The sequence below is a fragment of the Nelumbo nucifera genome, chromosome 1 (assembly GCF_055504915.1).
Source record: "Nelumbo nucifera cultivar China Antique chromosome 1, China Antique-T2T, whole genome shotgun sequence".
Classification (NCBI taxonomy): Eukaryota; Viridiplantae; Streptophyta; class Magnoliopsida; order Proteales; family Nelumbonaceae; genus Nelumbo; species Nelumbo nucifera.
The window spans coordinates 20,471,102-20,494,155 of NC_142649.1; the positions used below are offsets into that span (position 1 = coordinate 20,471,102).

Consider the following 23,054-nt stretch of genomic DNA (forward strand, 5'->3'; position numbering starts at 1 on the left):
CATTATTAAATTATGAGTTATTAAATCATTTCATACTGCTTCAACCCAAGTCCTATTTGGTTGGCCCCTAGCCCTTCTAGCCCTTGATGTATCTTATAACTTTCATTTTCAACACCATTGTATGCCATATGGATCCTGATTGTTGGAATTAGTTTTCGTGCATAATGAGTTTGCTTTTTCTATGCATGGTAGATGTTTGGGGCAGGACCATTTGATCTATTCAATTTTGAGACTGTGTACACCAAGTATGGCAATGGACTAGTTTGTTAAAAACAAATGCAGAACAAATTCACATATTTGAGGGGAAAAGGGGAAAAGGAATGCAGCTTTTTTGGGTGATGGGGGAGACAGACGGGGAAAAAGACAGGAAGAGAGGGAGGATCCTTGGATTCTGTTTGTTCTGGATCTTAAACTCTTAATTCTTGTACACAGAACCCTGACTCAGTTGTCGGTTATTTGCTTTATTTTATTTTTTGAGCTTATTATTATTTGAGTAGTCCTTCAATCCCATATAGCCTTGTTCAATTAGATTTACTTCCAGTTAGTAAGTTCATCATATCTGATTATATTCAACGACTAGCTACTAATGTACAATGTTGTCTCATATGTTACTGTTTGGTGCTCTAACAATATTCTCTGGTAAAGTAATTTGCTATTTTAAAATTTGAAGATGTTATTTTGGTTGGTTCTTGTTGCTCATTTGAACTTCTCAAATTCTTTGAATGCATTGATGCTTTGTTGAGCATTATTTCTTCCTAAACATGGTCTTAATTGAAACTATATTTATTTGAATCAGATCATGAAAAAAATATGTGATCATCCATTTCTTTTGACAAAAAGAGCTGCTGAAGATGTATTAGAGGGGATGGATTCAATGCTTAACCAGGAAGAACTTGGTGTGGTGAAAAGAATGTCATTACATTTAGAAAAAGTCACTGAAAATGGCAATTCTCAAAATATGCATTACAACGTCTCATGCAAGATAACTTTTATATTATCTTTATTGGTTTGATATCCAGACCTTTTCATATTGATTCTCTTGGTGCTTCATTTGACAAATTGAATTTGATATTTGTAATACTTTGTTGTAGGATAACTTGATTCCTGAAGGGCATGATGTATTGATCTTTTCTCAGACTCGCAAGATGCTAAACCTTATTCAGGTAATCTTGGATGCCTTTGTTTTTTCTTGTTTTATTAGAATTATTACGTTTCTGGTTCTGTTTTGATTTTCACTGGCCTTACTGTGTATTTTACTTACCACATATGCATTAGTGCATTCTCTTTGTATCCCTTATTTCTCTAACTTTATGATTATCGGCATTTACTTATCAAAGAAAATGTACCGGTATTTCCAATTAAGAAAAGAAGTTAATTGTTGCAACTAATCTAACTAAGGTAGGTTATGTTTTCTTTGAAAGCACACTGGAAGCATTAAATTAAGCTTATTGGGCCTAGATTAATCATTAAATTAAGGGGCTATTGCTTGGTGTGATGGTAAAATCTCAGGATAAGTGTAAAAACACTGGTTCGAGTCTGAGAGTGGTCAGAATGTCACTTTGTGCAAAAAATGCCAAAGTTTGGTCTTTATCAAATCCATCCCTCCCAATACACTAGATAGCTGGATATGTGAAATGGTATATTTTAACAAAATATGCTATTAAGATATGCACATCTTAGAAATTTAATTAAACTTGGCTAGACACAAGTCTCAAGAAATGATATAATATGCATTATAAGCTTATTATATGGGATTAGGGCTGTCAATTGATTCCAAAAGTCTGAAACCTGATGTGACATCTGATCTGATTAAGTTCCAACTATGATTAAATTATGTATATAATATTATATTATAGAATTTATAATAATAAATTGAACATTTCATATTTATTTAAATTTATATAATATACGAGGTTTAAAATGTCGGTGTTGGTGGAAATGTTGGTCATCCAAAAATAGGAAACATGTCAGAAATGTTAGAAATTTCAAATATGCAAACGTATAGAATGATATTTTGTGAAATGATAAAAGAAATGTAGGCACACCTTTTAAAATTATTATCTTGTTCCAAATAATTTAACAATGCTAAGAAACTAAGTTGTAGACAAAATAATATGTTGTGAAGTTGTCCGGTAAACCTTAAGAGTCAAAAGTACATGATAGAATGAGGTCAAACAAAATTTAAATTTATAGAAAATGCAAATAGTTCTAATAGATCAACCAAAAATCTTTCAGACTAACAAAAATCAATATTATCTTCATGTTTGGCAAGAATATCAAGCTGGCTCAAAGTGGTAATCATGTCCATTAGGTGGGCAATAAGATTGCTACTCCATGTGTTTACAATATTGTCACCAATATACATTATAATACTATCTCTTGTACTCCACTTAGTTCCAATAGTATTCATTGGGAAATATGTCGATTTTAGTAAAATTTTGTGTTTGTACCCGTGGAAAAATATGCCGTGGAAATAGTAGGAAATTTTTGGACATTTTAAACCATGATTATATTATAAGGTAAAAATAATTTCATTTTTTAAAGCTTTTTCTTTATTTTAAAGAAATACAAAGTGGACTTGTATTAAATGAACACAATCCGAGTTCCCTAGATCTGATTGGATTTGTAATTCAATGTCCAGTTGTCAGATTGGATTTGGATTTTGGATGTGGTCAGATACAATCTGAATCCAGCCCAATTACAGCACTACATGGGATACCCTGTGTCCCTACCCATATCTATGTCAAGGATTTTAAGAAATGGAGACTTGTATCCCCATTTCCTATATCCATGCATGTGTGCCATATACTTATCTGGGCTTAATAGTTGTACTGCACTATGGAGCATAGTAATGGTATACCTGAGATCCCTTCAGGTGTTTTTAGGTCACTTATAGTTACAGCTATTCTGCATTGCTTGTAATTTGACTAGTTCATGCGAAAATGTCCCATGTCTAAATAGGAATATACTTTTTTTTTATCAATTAAATATGAATATACTTTGTTTTATATCATTATATGTATTAAAAGCATCCTGTGCATGTTTGAGGATGAGTAATTATTTTTTTTGTTATTAGGCTCCGGTTTATTAGTTTCACTACATCAAAGATTCAAATAATGGTATTCATTTTATAATTGAAATGTTGCTTCAATATTCTTAGTTGATGAAGTTAGTTCTTAGACATACACATTTTAAACTTGTTTTGTATGCTTTGACCTTTTCAATTGTCCTGGTTTGATATGAAAAAATGTTCTTCTATGGTTGTTTTCTTTTTCCAGGAATCCATAACATCAAAGGGTTACAGGTTCTTACGCATTGATGGGACCACAAAAGCTAGTGATCGAGAGAAGATTGTGAATGTTAGTTATCTGTAACTTAACTAGGGAGCAGTTTGCTTATTTTTCTCTTGGAACTTTCTTTCTTATTTGTGCCATTCATGTACAGGATTTCCAAGAAGGTAAAGGTGCTCCTATTTTTTTGTTGACATCTCAAGTTGGTGATCTTGGTCTTACACTTACAAAAGCTGACCGTGTCATTGTGGTTGATCCAGCATGGAATCCAAGGTAATATTGATGCAAATAGTGTAGTTTCTTATCTTTACTTGTTTGTTTTCCTTTTTTTTAATTATTTCTTCAAGCATTTGTTTGATATAGAGTGGATGTTGTGAAGTACTCTTTCCTTTTTTTCTTGAACCTGAAATTGTTTGTTGTTATCAACACAAGTTATTCTGTACCAGTTTTTGATGTGAATCAAAGAGCAAGAATAGTAATTGATTATAAAGGAAAGGAAGAGACAAATATATTTGCATCCTCAGTCCCTTACTAAAGGTGAGAATGTAACTTTGGTTGTTTGGGACAAGCAGCTACTGTTTTTAGGGACAATACAAATCCAAAATTTACTTTGTTATTAAAAGGAAACAAATCCTTTCATGCTGTATTGCTGCTACAATTACAATATTATGTGAACTGCTTTGAAGCTTTAATCATATTTTGGTACTATGCTCTCCTTACCTTTCACATAGTATTGCATTGGTAGAGATTTAGACTATGTCTTTGAGCGAATCTGGAATCCCAAGTCTTCTGATGTTTGAAAAAGCCAGCTTGGAGGGATCATAACTTATATTGGTACACGGAAATGCAAACAACTAGGTATCTTCATCACTCTGTCCCTTTTTCATGATCTTGGGCCTTTCTCAACTCAATATACTCATTGTACAGTTGTCTTTTAAGTACCCCACAAATCAAACTTATTCCCATAATAAACTTCTAGCCCTTGGAACACTTTAGATTAAATGAACCCCAAATACATATTAAATTTAAAATTTAAACTTTTGCAAATTCCACTTTGTGGAAACATGTTTTGCAGTTCTGATACTAAGAAGGCACTGTTGGATGTAAATGTTGCATGTATGAGACTGTAATATTTAAGTGTACTATGGCCATATGTTTTTTAGTGAGTGAATCTAAACCTTCACTGCCCTATTGAAGAGCTCGTTCAGGTGGATCATGGTCAGCTCATGCTCTTGCTGATGCTCTAGCTAGAGTGGTGGCAAGAGAACCCATGCGGAGTTCCTGATCCAAGGGGACAGCAGTGTGTGTATCCTACCACAGCAGGGCTTTTCCTTCCTTTTACAGAAAATGGTCATTAACCAATGTTGGTCCTGGCTACCTGAGAAATCAGATCTATTATAACTGTGGGAAATTTTTTGTTCCAATGGATTAGGACATTGGAAAAAGAGGTTGTGGACTCCTAGCATGAGGAGTCCAAAGGGAAGGGCTATACTTGAATTCAACATTGCCACCTTAGAGGTGAGATGTGTATGAGGGACTGTTGTATGCAGTCCAGGTGTCTTGGGAAGGGTGGACTGAATGCAGACCTAACTTTTGGAATTTCTTGCAAAAAAGTGGTTGTTTTCAGACTGAAACCTGGATTCCCATGCTTGCCAGTCTGGGATTTTTCTATTGCAGCAAGAAATTGCTCCTGGTCTTCCTTTTTCATCTTTTAGTAAAATTCATTTGGTTGTTACTGATAAAAAAATCATGTTCCAATCTTCCATTGTGATATTTATCTTTACCATAAAATATTTTTCCCTGTAAATGCAAGTAAGTTATGGGGCAGGCATCAAATCATAATCATTTGTTTGATGACGATGGCTTTGGCCTTTCAGTCTGTGTTGCACGGATATGACACAAACCAGAATTTGATGCTTTTCAAGGAGTTTGACCTGGCAAGATGAAGACACAAATACTTTGATGTGGTTCAGCCCTCAAGAGCAATAGAAATTACAGAAAATCAAATTGTAGAGAGATTTGATCATACCAAAGTTACTACACCCCTGTTTGGGAACACTTAAAATGAGTACTTATTCGAATAATTACTTTTTTGAAGTGCTGGGACCACACAATTAGTGGAAAATAAGTACTCATTTGTGTTTGGCAAATAAGTGCTTATTTTGAAAATAAACACTTAAAAAGTAAACCAGAGTTGGGTGGCTTTTTTTTTAAGTGCTTATTCAATAAGCACTTGTTTCTTTTTTTTGGGAAAAGTCTGTCCCCAATGTTATGTTTGTTTTCTAGGGGCTGGCCATCTTCAGAAGGCCGATAGAATCCTATCTTTTTCTCTTCCTCAAATGTTAACTTGCAGTGGCAGTGACATTATTTTCTCTACATCATGTCAATATATTATCCATAAATATCAAATCAATGTTTTAAAATGCGGAGGCGTTCCACTACCTAGAGGCATGAGGCATAGTTTAGAATGTAAGAGGCATATGCCTCCTTAAGAGGAGGGGGGGGATGAGGAGGAAGAAGAATCTCATTTTTCTTTATTTTTTATAAAAATCTTTTATATTAAGAAGAATGAAGATGCATAGCACTATTTGAAGGGGGGGGGGGGGTGTCTTTCCCCCGGCCCACTTTCTTTCCCCCTATTTTTTCTTCCCTTCCCTTTTCCTTTCCTTGTCTTTTCTTTCTTTTTTCTCTTTTTTTTTTTCTTCTCTTTCATTCTTTTTACATGAGGCGCATGAGGTGTACGCCTCTAGCACGCCTCATGAAAAAAGCGTCTGAGGCGTACGCCTCAGAGGTGTCAGTGCCTCTGGCATATGCATCTGGGCATTTTCGGGGCGCCTCACCTGTATCAAATAAATGTGTGTGTATGTTAAGTTAGGGCTATAATTTCTATTTCTGCAAATATAAGTACTTATGGGATAAGCAACACAAATGAGTACTTAAAACAAGTGTAAGCAGTTTGAGAAAAGATCTCCCAAACACTATAAGTACTCAATAGTAAGAACTTGTTGAATAAGTACTTATTCAAATGGGCACTTATTTCCCAAAGATAGTCCAAAACATGTGAGAGCAGGAACCAATGGTTGCACCCAGATTTAGAAGCTGCAGCAGCTTCTAAATTTGTAACTTCTATTTTTTAACCAGCTGTTATTTTTGGGGGTGTCCTATATTTTTTTAGATCTGCGATTAGTAGTTTCCTTTTTTTTGTTTAGGGAACTATTAGTTTAAGTCAACTATTATTTTTCTGTGCTTTTCTGAGTTTCTATTTCTGAATTTTCTAGTCTTATCAGCTTCTAGGATTCTAATTAGAACTCAGCTGCAGTTTTAATGTATACCAAATTTCTCAGGGTGAGGAGTTCTATATATACATGTAAATTTGTCCAGAACAGCAGAATTGAATGAGAGTTGAGTGAGTTAATCTCATTTCTTCTCTATAACTGCTTTTCTTCACCTTTTGAAATCAGTGTTGGAGAAACATGTAATTTTTTTAATGAAAATTTCAGTTATTGATCAGAAAAAAAAGAAACATGTAATCTTTTTTTTTGTTATTTTCTATTAGTTCTCTGCTATCAGAAGAAAACCAACTACGATTCCCTGGATTTTCTCCTAGATTGAAAGCCTACTTTGTTGAAATTTGAAGCAAGGCATTGACCCTGCATTCTATCTACCAGCTCCTACGTTGCCCAATGTTGGTCCCAGCTATCTGGGGTTTTGGGTTCTCTGCTATTAGAAAAAAATTTCTCTTGATTTTCTCCTAGATTCAGGGCTCTACTTTGTTGAAGTTTGAAAGCAAGGGCTCAAGGCTACCCACTAACCTTGCATTCTCTCAACCAGCTCCTACGTTATACTTGTAGACACAAATATAAACTATTTAAGTCTTTTTCTGAATTCTTGCATTATATCCATACTATATATAAAAGTGTGGATATAGTGTGAAACTTTCTTTCAGACTAAAATTATCCTCTATTTCTTTGTTTCAGAAAGGGTATAAAAGTCATTTTATTATAGCTTTAATGTCAGCTTTAATGGATACTAAAATGCCCATATTTATGTATTTAGTCCATCTCTAATTGTAAGGGTAAAAAATGTAACTTTAATTATTACTTTCCACCTCATTTAATCCCTTCTCATTAAGTCTTATACTTAAGGTATTAAATCCCATTTTCTTTTATTAAATCCTATATTTAAGTTATTTTTCACTAATAAATGCTACTATTTAGATCTATGTCAATATTTTTAACAATATAAACCAATATATTTTAAAACAGGCTCAAAAACAAAACCACTATTTATCCAAGTGGTGGCTAAGAAATTCAACCATCCAAATCAAATTGATCAAGCTATGGAGTTATAGTTAGGTAATAGTTTTTTTAAACAAATTCATCAAAAAATAATAATTTTTTAAACAGAAATAAATATAAAAAATTAAAAAATATAGAAAAAATTAGGCACATTTATGATATTTTTATTAATCAAATTGAAAAATAAGTGTAATAAACAAGAATTCTTTTATTGATAATGAAAATAAAATACATAATTTAGAACTTGTCATAAATGAAATATAAAAATTAATAATAAATAGTTCAACTTTTGGGTTAAATGTGTTAACCTTTAATGTCATAAATAAATAAGAAAAAATAATAAAATATAGAAATAAAAAAACATAAATATTGCAAAAAAGCATTCAAGCACATGCATAATAGCATATATTTATCATATTAAACAAAAAGTAAGTGCTACATATCAGAATTATTTTTACACACAAAAATAGAAAAAGATTATAAAAAAATTGAACACATTTATAATTCTATATTAACACTACTATTAAAAATATGATTAAGATTGTGGAACTTTCTTTTGACTAAAATACTCATTTTTGAATTTAGTTCCCTCTATTGCTTTTCACTTCATTTTTAAATTGTAACTTGAACTATAACTTTTCACCTCATTCATATCCCTCTATTAAATCTTACATTTTTTTGATAAATGAACGAAAAAAAAAGAGATACACCAAAAAGATAAAACATTATAAAAAGAAGAGTCTAGCCGAGCAGATAGGCCTGTCAATGATACTTGAAACTTCACAACATGATCTGATTATCACATATTTGGATGAGGTGTTTATGTAATTAGATTTAGATTTTGCAATCAGCACCCAATTAGTAATAAAAAACAAAAAATAGAAAATACATAAAATTTATAGAAAATTTGGGTATATTATTACTATCATTATCATCATCTAGAATTGCCACGTGCAAAGCACGTGCCCACTTACTAGTACCTCAAAAAGAGTTAACAATTTATTCTATCTTTTTTGCAAAATGGCATTTATTGTGTACATTAGCTCTGAAATAGGCAAAGAGAGAATGGAGCATCTTACCTTGGAAGTATCCCTCAAAAGTCAATGGGGTGTTAGAATTTGATTCGTGTCTGATATGGACACTTGGTTCAAATGGGAGGGTCTGAGCAACACTGCTTCTAGGATTAGAGCTGAGGTTGCATGGCAGTAGTTGTTTGGACAGTCTGGGAGGAAAGAAACTCTAGAATTTTTGGGGAAAAGGAAAGAACAAAGGAAGCATTGATTGAGGCCATAACCCTTCGAGTGGATAATTGGGTTAAGTCCTTGAGCTTGTTCTCATTTCAGATTGATGATTTCTTCATTGCTTAGGGGATTATAGTTGCTTCATCTTCTAGAAGACAAGTTGAAACAGTGGTCTGGTCTCCTCCGCCTGGTGGCTGGTTCAAATTGAACTTTGGTGGGAGCAGTGTGGGCAATCCAGGCCCTACAGGTATTGGAGGAGCTATCAGGGAAGGCAACATTTGTGCCTTATTCTCGGGTCCAGCTGGGCATAGTGATGTGGCATCTATAGAGTTCTTAGTTGCTATATTTGGGTTTGAGAAAGCTAAGGAATTAGGCCTGGAAAGGCTAGTTATTGAAGGTGAGTCCAAAACAGTTGTGGACTGGTTAAGGGAAGGAGAAAGAGTCTCTTGGCACCTAAGGAATGGCCTTAGGAGATTCAAATGGCTCTCAAGGGATATGCTGATTCAACTTAATTGGGTTAGAAGATCAGCCAACACTTTAGCAGATAGTTTGGCTAAACAAGGGGTACAAAGGTAGTCTATGTTTTGGGTCTATATGTAATTTTAGGGGGTTTGGACATTCGGTGCCCTCTTTGTTTCCTTCATAACTTCTGGTTGTACTGCTTTATTTAATTCTAATGAAATCGATTTCCTGAGTTATTGATAAAAAAATGATGTGTCAGTGAGTTTGATGCAGCAAGGTGAAAAAGCATAGATTTAGGGGCATTTTCAAAATCAGTATTCATATTAAAGAATTTCCATATCTTGTGAATAGACCTATTCAGCTCGTTGGGCTCAGATCTACACTGCTTCAGGCTTGGTCTTTGGGTTGAGCCTATTTAAATTTTGGCAAAACCTGAGCCTGGCCCATGAACAGGTATACTTGTGAATTCTGTCATCATTTACCTATATATACTTTGTATGAGAATCTTGAATTTAAAACTATTGAATGGCTAATAGACAGCACATGACAAAGGGATAGATGGCCCACGTCTTTTATGAATTATTTAGTAGTACCAATCTTTGCAAATGAATCCACACTAGAATTGCAGATGAGCAGTTCTTGGCCTCCATTTGGTTTTGATTGGTGGTATTACAGAATTCAAAACAATTTAAGAAAGAATGGTTAGATTTGTGTTGGTTATTCAGGATAATCCTTATTTTTTTGTAAAGGTGGTGGGGGGGAGTGGGGGTGAACATTGAGGGAATTAGACCATGGAATACAGGAATAGGAGTATTCTCCCAGTCTCCCACTATTTGCCCACTCACAATTTAACAATTTCCCTCTACCCATGTTGCACCTAGTGACAGTCAAGCATAAATGGTGTGTTCTACCTATCTACTTTCCTTGAACATCTAGCTGAAAAATGTTTAGCAATCTGTGAATCCTAAGTCCCAAGTCCCAACTGTCTAAATGCAGCTTGTACTTATGACAGATCAGTAGTGGAAAACATGAAGACTCCCTTGGGCATAGGCATATACATTTGGTGAGGAAAAACAATATTTCTTCTCCTTGTATCCTCCTAAACCTGCACTTCTATTGACACTGAGTTTTCCAAGCAATACCCTTGCAATAATATTATCTTTCGTGGCACTCCCTGTTTCCAAGAAAATTTCCTCTTGGTCTGCCCAGTCATGTAGGTAATCTCTAACAGAATATATTAATATCAGGCGGATTTATGTTGGTATTTTCTAACCTAACATGTGTACTCTTTGTGGCAAGTTTTAGGATCTACAGACATGTAATTTATTTGCATGTAAATTTTATTGATCTTTTCCCTTGATATAAGTACAATGCCCTTTGTTTGAATAAGTTGTTTTTAAATTTATAAGAAATGTAGAACATAATTCCAGTTGAAATTTACTATTAGTTGTTTATCTGGACATGGTTTTGGTATATGTAACACTGCATTACCACTGTTTCTTACATATAGTTTCTTTCAACTAGTCAATTCTCTTGTACAAGGAAAAGAGAATAATCCATCTGTTTGTGGCTTATTTTGTAGTACGGATAACCAAAGTGTTGACCGTGCATATCGAATTGGGCAAAAGAAGGATGTTATTATTTATCGATTGATGACATGTGGTACTATTGAAGAGAAGATTTATAAAATGCAGGTTGACACTTTTTCTCAACAAAAATCTAGTCATGTGGTCCTAGATATCATTTTCCTACATGTGATCCATTATTCTTGCTATTTTTGTATTTTCTTACTATGAGTTAATTTGTGTGCTATAAATCATGCATTCACATATATATTACAGCATCAATTTTTAAGGCAGGCATGCTTGCCTGCAGAGAGGCCTTGCATCTATTTATCATTAATTAGGAATCAAGTGTCCTGGTGGACTTTGGAAGTTAATATAAATTCTGCCATTATGCTTTCTGCTTGTGATCCAGGTATTTAAGGGAGGCTTGTTTAAATCTGCAACTGAGCACAAAGAGCAAACACGGTACTTTAGCCAGCAGGTATATATACCTATGACCAGTGTGTATGTGTAATTGTTGCCTGACCTGCGAAGTTTGTAAATATTTATAGACTTTTATTAGGGATCAACATGGGTTAGCCTGTGCTGAGCTAAGGGTGGTCATTGTTGGCTGGGCCAGGTGCAGAACTGTCAATGGGTCGGGTCAGATCGATAGAACTCAACTGACCGAACCAATTATTATTGGTTCTGGTTCTGAGTTGTCTTGATTATAATTGGGTTGGACCAGTTTTGGCTGTTCTGAACTGATTAAGACCCAAACTGATTATGTAATTTATAGTATGTAAAGGCCTCCTATTTTGGTAATTTTTTGTTATATTTTGTCTAAATGTATAGATTCCTTTTACCAAAAGGGTATATTTCATAGACAGTATATAAGACAATATTGGTTATAAACACTGTTTTATTGACATATAAACGGCTTACTATTTATTGCCTTTTTCATCAAGGTTATATTATCAAAATGAAGTTCAAGTTGTTATTATCACAGGTAATTATAGATGTCAAGTATGATTGGTTCAGACCTGATTAATAATTTGTTAAGTTCTGGGTCTACTTGATAGAACTGATCAGTAATTGGTTTGGGACTGCCCAACTCTTTGACAGCTCTAGCCATGTCAGGGCCAGGCTTAATATGATAAGGGCTGTAGCCTGGGCCTATGGCTATGAATATCAACTATTAAACATACAGGTGTATTTGAGAGAGCCGAGTGAAAGTATTGGGCCCAGGCCCATCCTGTCCCAGAAAATTCTTGGCCTGATGTGGGCTCGGTCCCAGGAAAGGGTACAAATGATCATCCCTCGGGTGAGCATTCATTAGAATTTGAAGGGGCCTGGGGCCAATGCATTGTAAATTCTTCAAGTTGGCTACTCAGTTTGCATCCCTAGCTTTTATCCTTTATTGGACTTGGCTTTAAGTATTTCATGGTTACTTTTTAGGACATTATGTCAAGGATTTCTATTGTTAACTTCCCAAATCTTTCAGGATCTACGGGAACTTTTCAGTCTCCCTAAACAAGGATTTGATGTTTCGCTCACTCAACAACAATTACACGAGGAGCATGATCAGCAGTACACTATGTAATGTCTCTATACCATTCAAGTTATTTATTTACAAATTGCTTTCACAGAACTAGGTCATGACTCATGCTTGTAACTTCATGTTGAGGTTGACACAAATTCCATGCATACATCTTTAGGAAAGTGGGGTGAATTTGTTTCTCATTGGGATTTTATGGTTGTGCAGCCTTGCTATTTAGTCTTCAGGTTGGTTTAAAAGATTGTATGGCTGTGCATCGGTGATGTTTAATCTTCAGGGCTGCTTTGAAATGTGCAATGCTTCTTAAAATGGAAGGTTAACATCTAAAATCAATGATACCTGGATATGGATACGGATATGCACATGGATATGGGAAATGGTGATATAGACCCTCCACTTCCTATCTTGGACATGGGTATGGGTATCCCATGTAATATGCTTGTATTATGTGTTTATATCTATTTTTTTGCTAAATTCCATTTCTCAAGACTTTATGCCTTGCCAAATTTAATTAAGACTTTAACTTATGTAGATATTTCATAGTATAAAATTAGTGATGTAGGATGGGGTAAGGGCTCTACAAATTCCAGATCTGGTGGTGGGCTTTATTGGGTGAAGGAGGCTTTGGTTGATTAAGGATGAAGAACATGGATGGAAAAGCCATTAGATGGCTTGCTGTGCACCATAGAATGAGTAAGAAATTAGAAAGAAAGTGCACCAAAGAATGAGTTCAGATGTCTCTTTACAGACTCGAATTTAGACTAGGAAACTGACAAATCAACTTCTAATTGCTTTATAACTAAGACAAATCCATAGGGAACCTGTAAGAATACTCAAACAAAGTCTCTTAACTCCTAAACAACTCTTATAACAATTTACCAATACCACTGAAACTAGTTAATGTAAAGACCCCATAGATCACTACTAATTAGTTGTTGCATTTTCTCATAAATGGTATAGGCATTATTTTACATGGTAAATTCAAAAATTACCATAACTAGTAATTTTGAAATAACAGTAAATTTCTAGAAAATTTATAACCCTATTCTTAAGAGTTAAGACTTAAGACACTAATGACTAGAAAATAAATTTAAGAAACTCGAGCAATACCAAATTAGTAATATCCTATTTGAAACTGGTATAGGCAGTAGAAATTGGGAAAATGATGTACTTCCTCATAAATTCTTTCCTTGCTTCAGTTATGCATCAAATAGTCAGACTGTCTAAAACCAAAAACATTCCTGTTGATACAAAACATCTATATTTGGTGTTCATTTTGTTTCTGTCTGCGCCAGCTGAGAAATGTAGGTAAAGGAAAATTATCTAATTTTTTTTATGCTATTCCACTGACTATTGAGTTATATGCCTCCATTATACTTTAACCAGTGTTCTAAAAGTGCAAGGCGCCAAAAAAGCGCAAGCGACAATTTGCGCCTGAGGTGCCTTTTTGAAGCAAGGTGCAAAAATGCAAAAAAAAAAATTTAAAAGTAAAAAAAAAACTAAAATAATATTAATTAAAATTATAAATTTAAAATAAATGTTATTTGGACCCAGCCATTTTGTTTTTGTAAGGTTGGCAGGGAAGGAGCAATCAGAACTATTTCTTGTAAAGATTTGATGTACATGGTTATACTTGTAATGGCCTTTTTTGAATGAATACAATCAATACTTTACCTTTACTTCAAAAAAATTTAAAATAGTTTTAAAAAAACCTATTATCTAAAAATTAAAATACATAAACATATTGTGTAAAACATATTCAAATGAAAATTTAAAAATAAAATCAAATATATAAAACAGTTTTCTTGTTCTAATAGTTAATGTGATGTAAAACACCTTCAATCTCTTTTTTTACCCAACTGCATTACTTCAAATAGCTAATGTGATGTAAAACAGTTTTCTTGTTCTATGAGTCGCCTTTGTACCAAGCCCCTTGTGGCAAGGCCAAAAAAGTCCATGTTAGGGTCTTAAGTTCTTAATCTGTACACAAAATGATATTTTATTAGGAAAAATGAATGAACAATATTAGCAAATAGGGGGTTCTACTCCACTCTAGTGAACGGCAATTAAAATTATAAAATCATTTTCTTTTGTGTAGTGATTAAGAATTTAAGACCCTAACTGGGGTTTTGGGAGCGGAGCCCCCGGCTGATCTTCTAGGTTGAAAAAAGGACAAAAAGCACAAAAAATAAAAAAGGTCATGACTGAGCTGATGCACAAGGTGCACTAGGCGCACCAGGTGTGTGCTTTTTGAAAGTGCTGTGCTTGGGGCCTAGGCGAGGTACATACCTTAAAATGTGCCTCGCCTTTTGAAAGTGCTGCACCTAGGACCTAGGTGAGGTACATTGTCAAGACTGCTGGAACAGACCAACAAAAGGCAGTTAAGCAGTTTTACAAGAGGAAGCCACGTCAGCACAACTAACCATCCACTTGTAACAACTGCCATCCACTTGTAACAACTTCCTTGTAACAACTGTAACAATCAAGATTGTAAAACTATAAGTACTAGAGCAGGAAAGGGATTAGGACATTGATTCTTTCAGCATTAAACCCTCTCTCTCTCTCTCTCTCTTTCTCTCTTTCTTTCTCTCTCTTCTTCCAAGAATTCAGGAGGTTGGCCCCTCGAAGAGCCCTGAGTTAGGCAAGTTCCTAACAATTTGGTATCAGAGCCAACATGACCAACATAAGAAACACGTCAGTAGACACCCGAATGGATCAGATGGAGGTAGAAATCCATTGAATGTCTTCAGATCTTAAAGAAATGAAGGAAGGCTTCACTGCTCTCCTCCTTCGACTGGAGCAGGGGGCAACGAACACTGATAGAGGAAGCCAAGAAGAATGCAGCAATGAAAACAGCCGCAGAACAGGGGCGGCAACAAGAATAGCCAAAATCGACTTCCCCATCTTCTCAGGCGGCAACCCAACTCCCTGGATTCTTAGAGCCGAAAGGTATTTCGATTACCATGAAACACCGGGGCAAGATAGGGTAGCTCTGGCTTCTGCGCGTCTTGAAGGGGAAGCTATCCTCTGGTTTCAATGGTACAGAAGGAGGCACCCTCCTCAAACCTGGGCAGACTTCATGGACGCCATGACTGTCCGTTTTGGATCATCTGGATTCGAAGATCTTGATGAAAATTTGGCAAAGCTGCGGCAGGTGGGATCAATAAAAGAATACCAGATGGAGTTCGAAAGGCTAGCCGTGAGAGTCCAAGGGTGGACGGAGAAGGCATTGGTGGGAAGCTTCGTCAGCGGCCTAAATGAAGAACTGCGACTGGAAGTGAAAGCGATGCAGCCCACTTCGGTCATCAGTGCGGCAGCACTAGCCAGATTGTACGAGGACAAGTTCAGTCGAGAAAGAAAGGTGCAGCGACCATGGGGTCCCGGAGCAGGAAGGGAGCAAGAAAGGACGACAACACCAAACAAGGAGGAAGAAGTATTGGGCCCAGGCCCACTGGTTTCTTTCAAATGGCTGACCTGGGCAGAGATGCAAGCCCACAGAGACAAAGGTCTCTGTTACAACTGCGAAGAGAAATTTGGGCTGGGACATCGCTGCAAGAAACAACAAGCGTTTCTCCTCCAAACAGATGCCGAAGAGGAAGACGACATCACCGGTTGCGGAGAGTCTAACCCAGGGTGGGAAATACAATCCAATGGCATGCCTGAAATATCCTTACAAGCCCTTACGGGACTTGCGTCCCCTCAGACAATGAGAGTTGCAGGGCTGATCCTAGGACGCCAAGTGTCAATCCTCATAGACAGTGGCAACTCCCTTCATAACTCAAGTCTTGGTGGATAAAATGGGACTTCCGGTTCAACCCACAACGGCCTTTACGGTTCATGTGGCCAACGGTAACAACCTATCTTGCAATAGCATTTGCATGGGCCTACCACTAAAGATTCAAGGTCATCAGTTTGCGGTGGACCTATATTCTCTCCATCTCAGTGGAGCAGACGTGGTGCTAGGCATTCAATGGTTAAGACAACTAGGACCCATGGTCTGTGACTGGGCCCGTCTCACCATGGACTTCACATCAGGAAACTCTACAGTCCATCTACAAGGGAAAACATGCAAGGGCCCAAGGCCCATCAGTCTTGCAACACTGACAAAGCAAAGAGGAGATCCAGATCAGCCCATATTCATGCACATGGACTCAAATTGGACCAGGCCATCCTTAGCTAACAGCAGCCCAGATGGGCCTAGAGACTTCCAAAGCCGCCTACAACAACTCCTTCAACACTATGGCAACATGTTCAGAGAACCCCAAGGACTGCCACCATGCCGGGAGCATGACCACTGCATCCCCCTCATGCCGGGATCAGCCCCGACCAATGTAAGACCCTACCGATACCCTTACTTTCAGAAATTTGAAATTGAGAAGCAAGTTCAAGATATGCTTAAGCAAGGGATAATACAGCCCAGTCACAGCCCATTCTCGTCATCGGTACTATTAGTCAAGAAAAAGGATGGGACGTGGCGGTTTTTGTATTGATTACAGAGCCCTTAACAGCATCACCATTAAAGACCGATTCCCGATACCAGTCATTGATGAGCTGCTTGATGAACTCAGTCAAGCCACCATATTCTCAAAACTGGATTTACGAGCGGGGTATCATCAAATAAGGGTACATAGGGAGGATGTTCAGAAAACGGCTTTCAGGACACATGATGGCCACTATGAGTTCCGGGTCATGCCATTTGGACTGATCAATGCTCCAGCCACATTTCAAGCCTTGATGAATTACATATTCCGGCCATATTTACGTAATTTCATCCTTGTTTTCTTTGACGACATATTGGTCTACAGCCCCAATTGGGAGGAACATCTGAACCATCTACAGGTCACCCTTGCAACACTTGAGGCCCACCAGCTGTTCACTAAAGAGCCCAAGTGCTCCTTTGGACAAAACCAAGTTCACTACTTGGGACATGTAGAAAAGGGGACTGTAACGGCTGACCCAGATGAAATCTCCAGTATACTGGGCTGGCCGCAACCCAAATGTGTGAAAGAATTGAGGGCCTTCTTGGGACTGTCCGGGTACTACCGCCACTTCATCAAAAACTACGACCTAATACACTCCTGGATCGAGTGGCAGATGCCCTCTCACGGCACCCACAGTCATTTCAGTTACTAGTATCTTCCCCAACTTCTCCACTCCTGGATCTACTGCGAAAAGAAGCCCAATCCCATAAGGAGTTACAGTAGTTGAAGGCCCAAGTATTGGCAAATCCCTCACTGCACCCCGGGTACACAATTAAGAATGATCTACTCTTCTTCAAAGGACGCCTGGAAATCCCGGCAGCCTCTTCTCATCTCAGAAAGCTCCTGGAATTATTCCATGCCTCACCCACGGGTGGCCACTCTGGCATCCTACGAACACAAAAGCGCATCGCCACACAATTTCATAGGAAAGGCATGCGTACATCTATCCATAACTTCATAGTCGAGTGTGCAGTATGCCAACAAAACAAGTCAGCCACTACAACACCAGCAGGCCTCTTGCAACCACTCCCAATACCAACCCGTTTCTGCCGGGTTGCCCGTTTCTGCCGGCAAAACAGTTATCCTTGTGGTAGTAGATAGACTGACAAAATACAGTCATTTCCTACCTCTGTTACACCCATTTACAGCAGCCACAGTTGCTGTATTATTCCTCCGGGAAATTGCGCACCTACATGGGCTCCCCAACTCAATTGTATCAGACAGGGACCCTATCTTTATGAGCCGTTTCTGGGCTGAACTTTTCCGCCTACATGGAGTTAAACTATTCAAGTCAACTAGCTACCACCCCCAATCTAATGGACAGACAGAGGCGGTTAACAAGAGTCCCGAAACATATCTGAGATGCTTCGCGGGAGATCGACCAAGACAATGGGTGAAGTGGATCCACTGGGCCGAATGGTGGTACAACACCACTTTCCATAGCGCCGCGGGGATGACACCCTTCAGAGCTTTATATGGTTGGGACCCTCCCCCTCTACTTCCTTATGAAAAAGGAACCACCACAGTAGCGGCCGTTGAAGAACAGCTAACGCAACGGGATGAGGTGCTAAGGGAACTGAGACATCATCTCTTACAGGCACAGCAATGGATGAAGCACACCTATGATAAACACCACAAGAATGTCCAATATGAAGTAGGTGATTGGGTGTTTCTCAAATTACAACCCTTTAGGCAGATTTCGGTTGCAAGCCGACAGCGGAACAAACTCAGCCCGCGCTATTTTGGCCCATTTAAAATCCTGGAGAGAATAGGATCAGTGGCCTACAAACTGGACCTTCTGGAAACATCCAAACTGCACCCTGTATTCCATATCTCCTTACTGAAGAAGGGGCCGAAGTCAGGAGTCATTACAAGTGCGATCCTTCCCATATTTTCAGAAGGACAAGTGCAGACTGAACCAGCCCGCATCATTGATTTCAAATGGGTGCGCCAGGGAGGCAAAGTCATACCAGAGGCATTAGTTGTTTGGTCTAGCCTTCCGGAAGAGGATGCAACCTGGGAATCCTACTTATATCTGCAATCTAATTTGGGGGATTGTCAAGACTGCTGGAACAGACCAACAGAAGGCAGTTAAGCAGTTTTACAAGAGGAGGCCACGTCAGCACAACTAACCATCCACTTGTAACAACTTCCTTGTAACAACTGTAACAATCAAGATTGTAAAACTATAAGTAGTAGAGCAGGAAAGGGAATAGGACATTGATTCTTTCAGCATTAAACTCTCTCTCTCTCTCTCTCTCTCTTTCTTTCTCTCTCCTTCCAAGAATTCAGGAGGTTGGCCCCTCGAAGAGCCCTGAGTTAGGCAGGTTCATGACATACATACCTTAAATGGGATTTAACTGGGATTTAACTTATATAAACAAGTGGGAAGAGATGGGCTTCGCATTTGGTATTATTAGTTAGAAAAGATAAGAGTTTCACTTTATGTAGATTTCCTGTATGCGCTCTCCCATCAGTGTTATGGGGTACCTGTTTTATATAGTAAAATATTAATGCTGGCATTCTATTGTTAATTTGTGATATTTATTGTTTTTTTTTTAATTTTTGGTTGAAATCCTGAATGTCTTCTTTTACAATAGGGATGACTCTTTAAGAGACCATATAAAGTTTTTGGAACATCAAGGTATAGCAGGGGTCAGTCATCACAGTTTGCTCTTCTCCAAAACAGAACCTGTACCATTAGTAGAAGACGATGAAGGAACATTACGGTGAGAACTCAATTTTAACCATCAATGATATTTAGATGTTAAAATTCATGATTGTATATACATGGGTGGTTTTCCTAACATAAAGAAAACTTTTCATTTTCCTGTTGATCTAGATATATCAAACCTTTTTATTTGAACTATAATTCCATTCCATCAATGGTTTCACAGGAACTTGTGATTGAACATGGCTGGGCTGCTCATTCTTGTTATGTATGACCAACCACTTAGGTTGCAATATGAATATTAACATTAAAAGATCTAGTTATATATGTAATATTTTGAAAACAAAAGAAGTATATTAGGTGAGGAGAAAAATGTCCGTAAAGCAGCACAAGATGAAAAAATCTAGCGATGTACAAAAAACAAATGATTGCTTTTGCACGTAAAAACCTATTTGAATATACAAGGAGAGAAACAATTAGATCTTGAATAAAATCAAGATGGAAATTACTTCAATTTTATGAAGTTGCTTCTTGGTATTGCTGCCCCAATAATGTGGGACATTGTAGCTTTTCTTTCAACAAGATTAAATTTGAGGAATTCTAGTATGTGTTTATGCAACTTTTGGATAACTTGCCCCATTCATGATGAGACTTTTGGAAAGGTGTGGTACAAAACAAAATTAGGCACTGGTCCCATGTTATCTGTAGCATGCAGTAATGAGGAGTTCCATAAACATATTGTTTACTAGCATTCATCATTATATTTTGTTCATGTTTTGACTTCACAAAATGTTAGACTGCCCCATGGATCATCCGGATTGTTTCCTAAAGTTGGTTACATTGGAGTTATTTATTTTGGAAAAGAAACATAACTTTCATAATTTATGATAAAATAGATCGAGTACAAAGGCTGGAAAAGTCCAGTCATCTATACAATACAGCTCCATTACAATTTAACTGAAGATAATAATCTTTTTTGTTGACACTGAGCAGAAGAAAGCAAATTACTTTTGTGGGAAGATCATCTTCAAGATATTCAGTTGAACCCAATGTTGATGGGTGAGGCCCCTGAATAACATATCAATGATGTTCTCTGTAATCTCATATCTTGCAGTGGTAAAACAATATAGAATATATACCTTACAATTGACATCTATCGCAGGGCTCAGTATGCATTCAAACCAAAAGATGTCAGCATACACAGAAAAAGTGCTGCCTCTGGTGGTCCTGGCAAACTAAAAGTTGCAGATATAAAAGAGAGAATTGAACGGCTCTCTCATATTTTGGCAAACAAGGTATTGTGACACTTCAAAACTTAAGTTCAAAGAGTAAAGGCCTGGCAAGTTCACTTGATCTACTTTTATAGTTGGGTAAAGTTTATGGTCGAGAACTCCATAGTTTTTTTTTCCTTTTTAAGTATTTATACATATCGGATCATACAGGCAGATACATATTGTTTTTAAGGTTATTGGTATGTGGCATTGGTGGAATGGAAGAAACTCAACTTTATTCCACCTGTATCCACAGTATCAACTGATACTTTCATGGTATGATCTGTACCTGATCCATATTAGCCAACAGGGCCCAATATTATTGATATATTGGCCAAGATGTTCCACTTTTTTTAATATATCATGTCCTCACTCTGATGATTACTCATTAACTCCTAAATTCAAGCCTTATCTCATAATGAACTCCTGTATTTAAGGCAACTATTCAAATTCCAATTTGGTTGGTTGACTTTCTCACACGCAATTAAATTCCCCTAATTACTTTAGTTCATTTTCCCTGGGTATGAAAACTACAAGTATGAAGATTTTAACCTTGCTCTTTAAGTTGAAAGACAACAAATCTTACACTATGCTCTGCTATGATTACTTGTCATATTTACATTTATTTTGAATCTTAACATTTAGACATCCTCTTCTTACTAGATGCTTTTCAATAAAAGTTAAAAAATTGATAATGGAAATTTATATATATATATATATATATAAGTATAAACACTATTCTATTTATTTTTCTGAAAATTGAGATTCACTCGTATATTTATATTTATATTTATATTTCAGTTCTTCCATCAATTATACTGTTTACCAAGTTGGTCCAAATTGTTCAACCTCACACTTCACACTTCACATAAACTATTAAAGTACATGTTTCTTATTTGTATTTAGCTTATTTATAGTCAAATAAAACTTACATTTAATGTTATTGATATATTTTTTGGGATTTGTTTAAGCTTTTCTAGTGTATCCATGAACATCTTAATTTTTTCATCATATCCATGTGTATCTAATGCACATTGTGATATATTGCTTAAAATTGCTTTTCCAATAATCTTTGTGCTTTTGATACTTAGAATTTTGGTTTCGTCACATTATATCCTCAAAAAAAAATATTTGAATTAATCATTTGTTGCATTTTTTGGATGAAGACGCAGCTAGCCAAATGTTGAACTTGCTACAACTAACATGTTGCTGAAAATGTATATTTGGTCTGGTCTAAAAATAACCCAAATAAGATGATCTCCAAATCACATAATTTAATTTTGTTAATATTTCTCCAAATAACATGATCTGTTGTATTTGAAACAATGTGTTTCAGACCACAATTTCAAGGTTACCAGATAAGGGAGAGAGAATTCGAAGGCAAATTGCTGAACTAAATTTAGAGCTTGATCAGCTTAATATGATGGAAGAGAGAACTGAGAAAGAAGTTGATTTGGATGACATCTCTGGGGACCTTCAGCGGGTGTTGACTGTATAAAGTTTGTTCCTTTTTTTTCCCTGTATAGCAACTCTTGTTGTCATCAATATTAAAGTGAAGTATCTTATTGAACCAAGTAGCTTTGTAAGAATGTTAGTTTGCTCTGGACTTGTTTGTGACACGAGATCTTGTTAGAACCATGTCAACATCAAGTGCAAGTCCATTGTGGATGATGAATGTATGCTCTTAAGTGCTAACAATTTACAAAAGTAGAATTGAAGTCGTTTACAGTTTCAAGAGATGAATACCATTTATACTTTATTAACATCCAATAATTGGTCTCTTGATGCCTTAATTCTAGTTGTGACTTACTCCATGGCCTGCCCTGAACCAAGTAGTGAAGAACTTGAAAGGGTAGATTTCAAAACCACTAAGCCTCCATGCCATTGACCCAACCTGTTTTCTGTATACAGATCCGGCCCAAATATGAACTTTGATAGTTGTTTCTTGCGCGTGTGTGTATCTTGTGCTGCAAGCTATTTATCTTGGGCACCAACAAAATAAAAAGAGCGTGGGAGTGTTGAGACAATTGAGAGAGTGCTTTAGGAGTATTGGAAGGTAGGGTTTAGTTCTCTATTCTATTATTTCTATAGTGGATTTCTTCTTTGATGCCCATGGATGTAAGTCATAAGCCAAATCAGGTAAACTTTTGTTATTGTTCTTTATTGTTATTGTTATTGTTCTTTGATGTTCACCTGCTTTATTGTTATTGTTCTTTCTCCTGCTCTGTTTATTTATCC

General features: G+C 36.6%; 1 protein-coding gene across 2 annotated transcripts in view; it reads left to right on the top strand.

The window, feature by feature from the left end:
* Positions 1 to 22,551, top strand: part of LOC104605848 (protein CHROMATIN REMODELING 24-like) — an 84,769-nt gene extending 62,218 nt beyond the window's left edge. The window contains exons 10-20 of one of the 2 annotated variants that reach the window (XM_010270783.3): positions 797 to 1,006; positions 1,092 to 1,163; positions 3,279 to 3,359; positions 3,445 to 3,563; positions 10,874 to 10,985; positions 11,269 to 11,337; positions 12,340 to 12,434; positions 19,475 to 19,603; positions 20,539 to 20,604; positions 20,708 to 20,840; positions 22,153 to 22,551. In XM_010270783.3, the coding sequence (XP_010269085.1) occupies positions 797 to 1,006; positions 1,092 to 1,163; positions 3,279 to 3,359; positions 3,445 to 3,563; positions 10,874 to 10,985; positions 11,269 to 11,337; positions 12,340 to 12,434; positions 19,475 to 19,603; positions 20,539 to 20,604; positions 20,708 to 20,840; positions 22,153 to 22,314 (1,248 nt within the window). In that variant the 3' untranslated portion in view covers positions 22,315 to 22,551. The remainder of the gene's footprint in view (positions 1 to 796; positions 1,007 to 1,091; positions 1,164 to 3,278; positions 3,360 to 3,444; positions 3,564 to 10,873; positions 10,986 to 11,268; positions 11,338 to 12,339; positions 12,435 to 19,474; positions 19,604 to 20,538; positions 20,605 to 20,707; positions 20,841 to 22,152) is intronic. The other variant, XM_010270784.3, reaches the window with a different exon arrangement.
* The last annotated feature ends 503 nt before the right edge of the window (positions 22,552 to 23,054 follow it).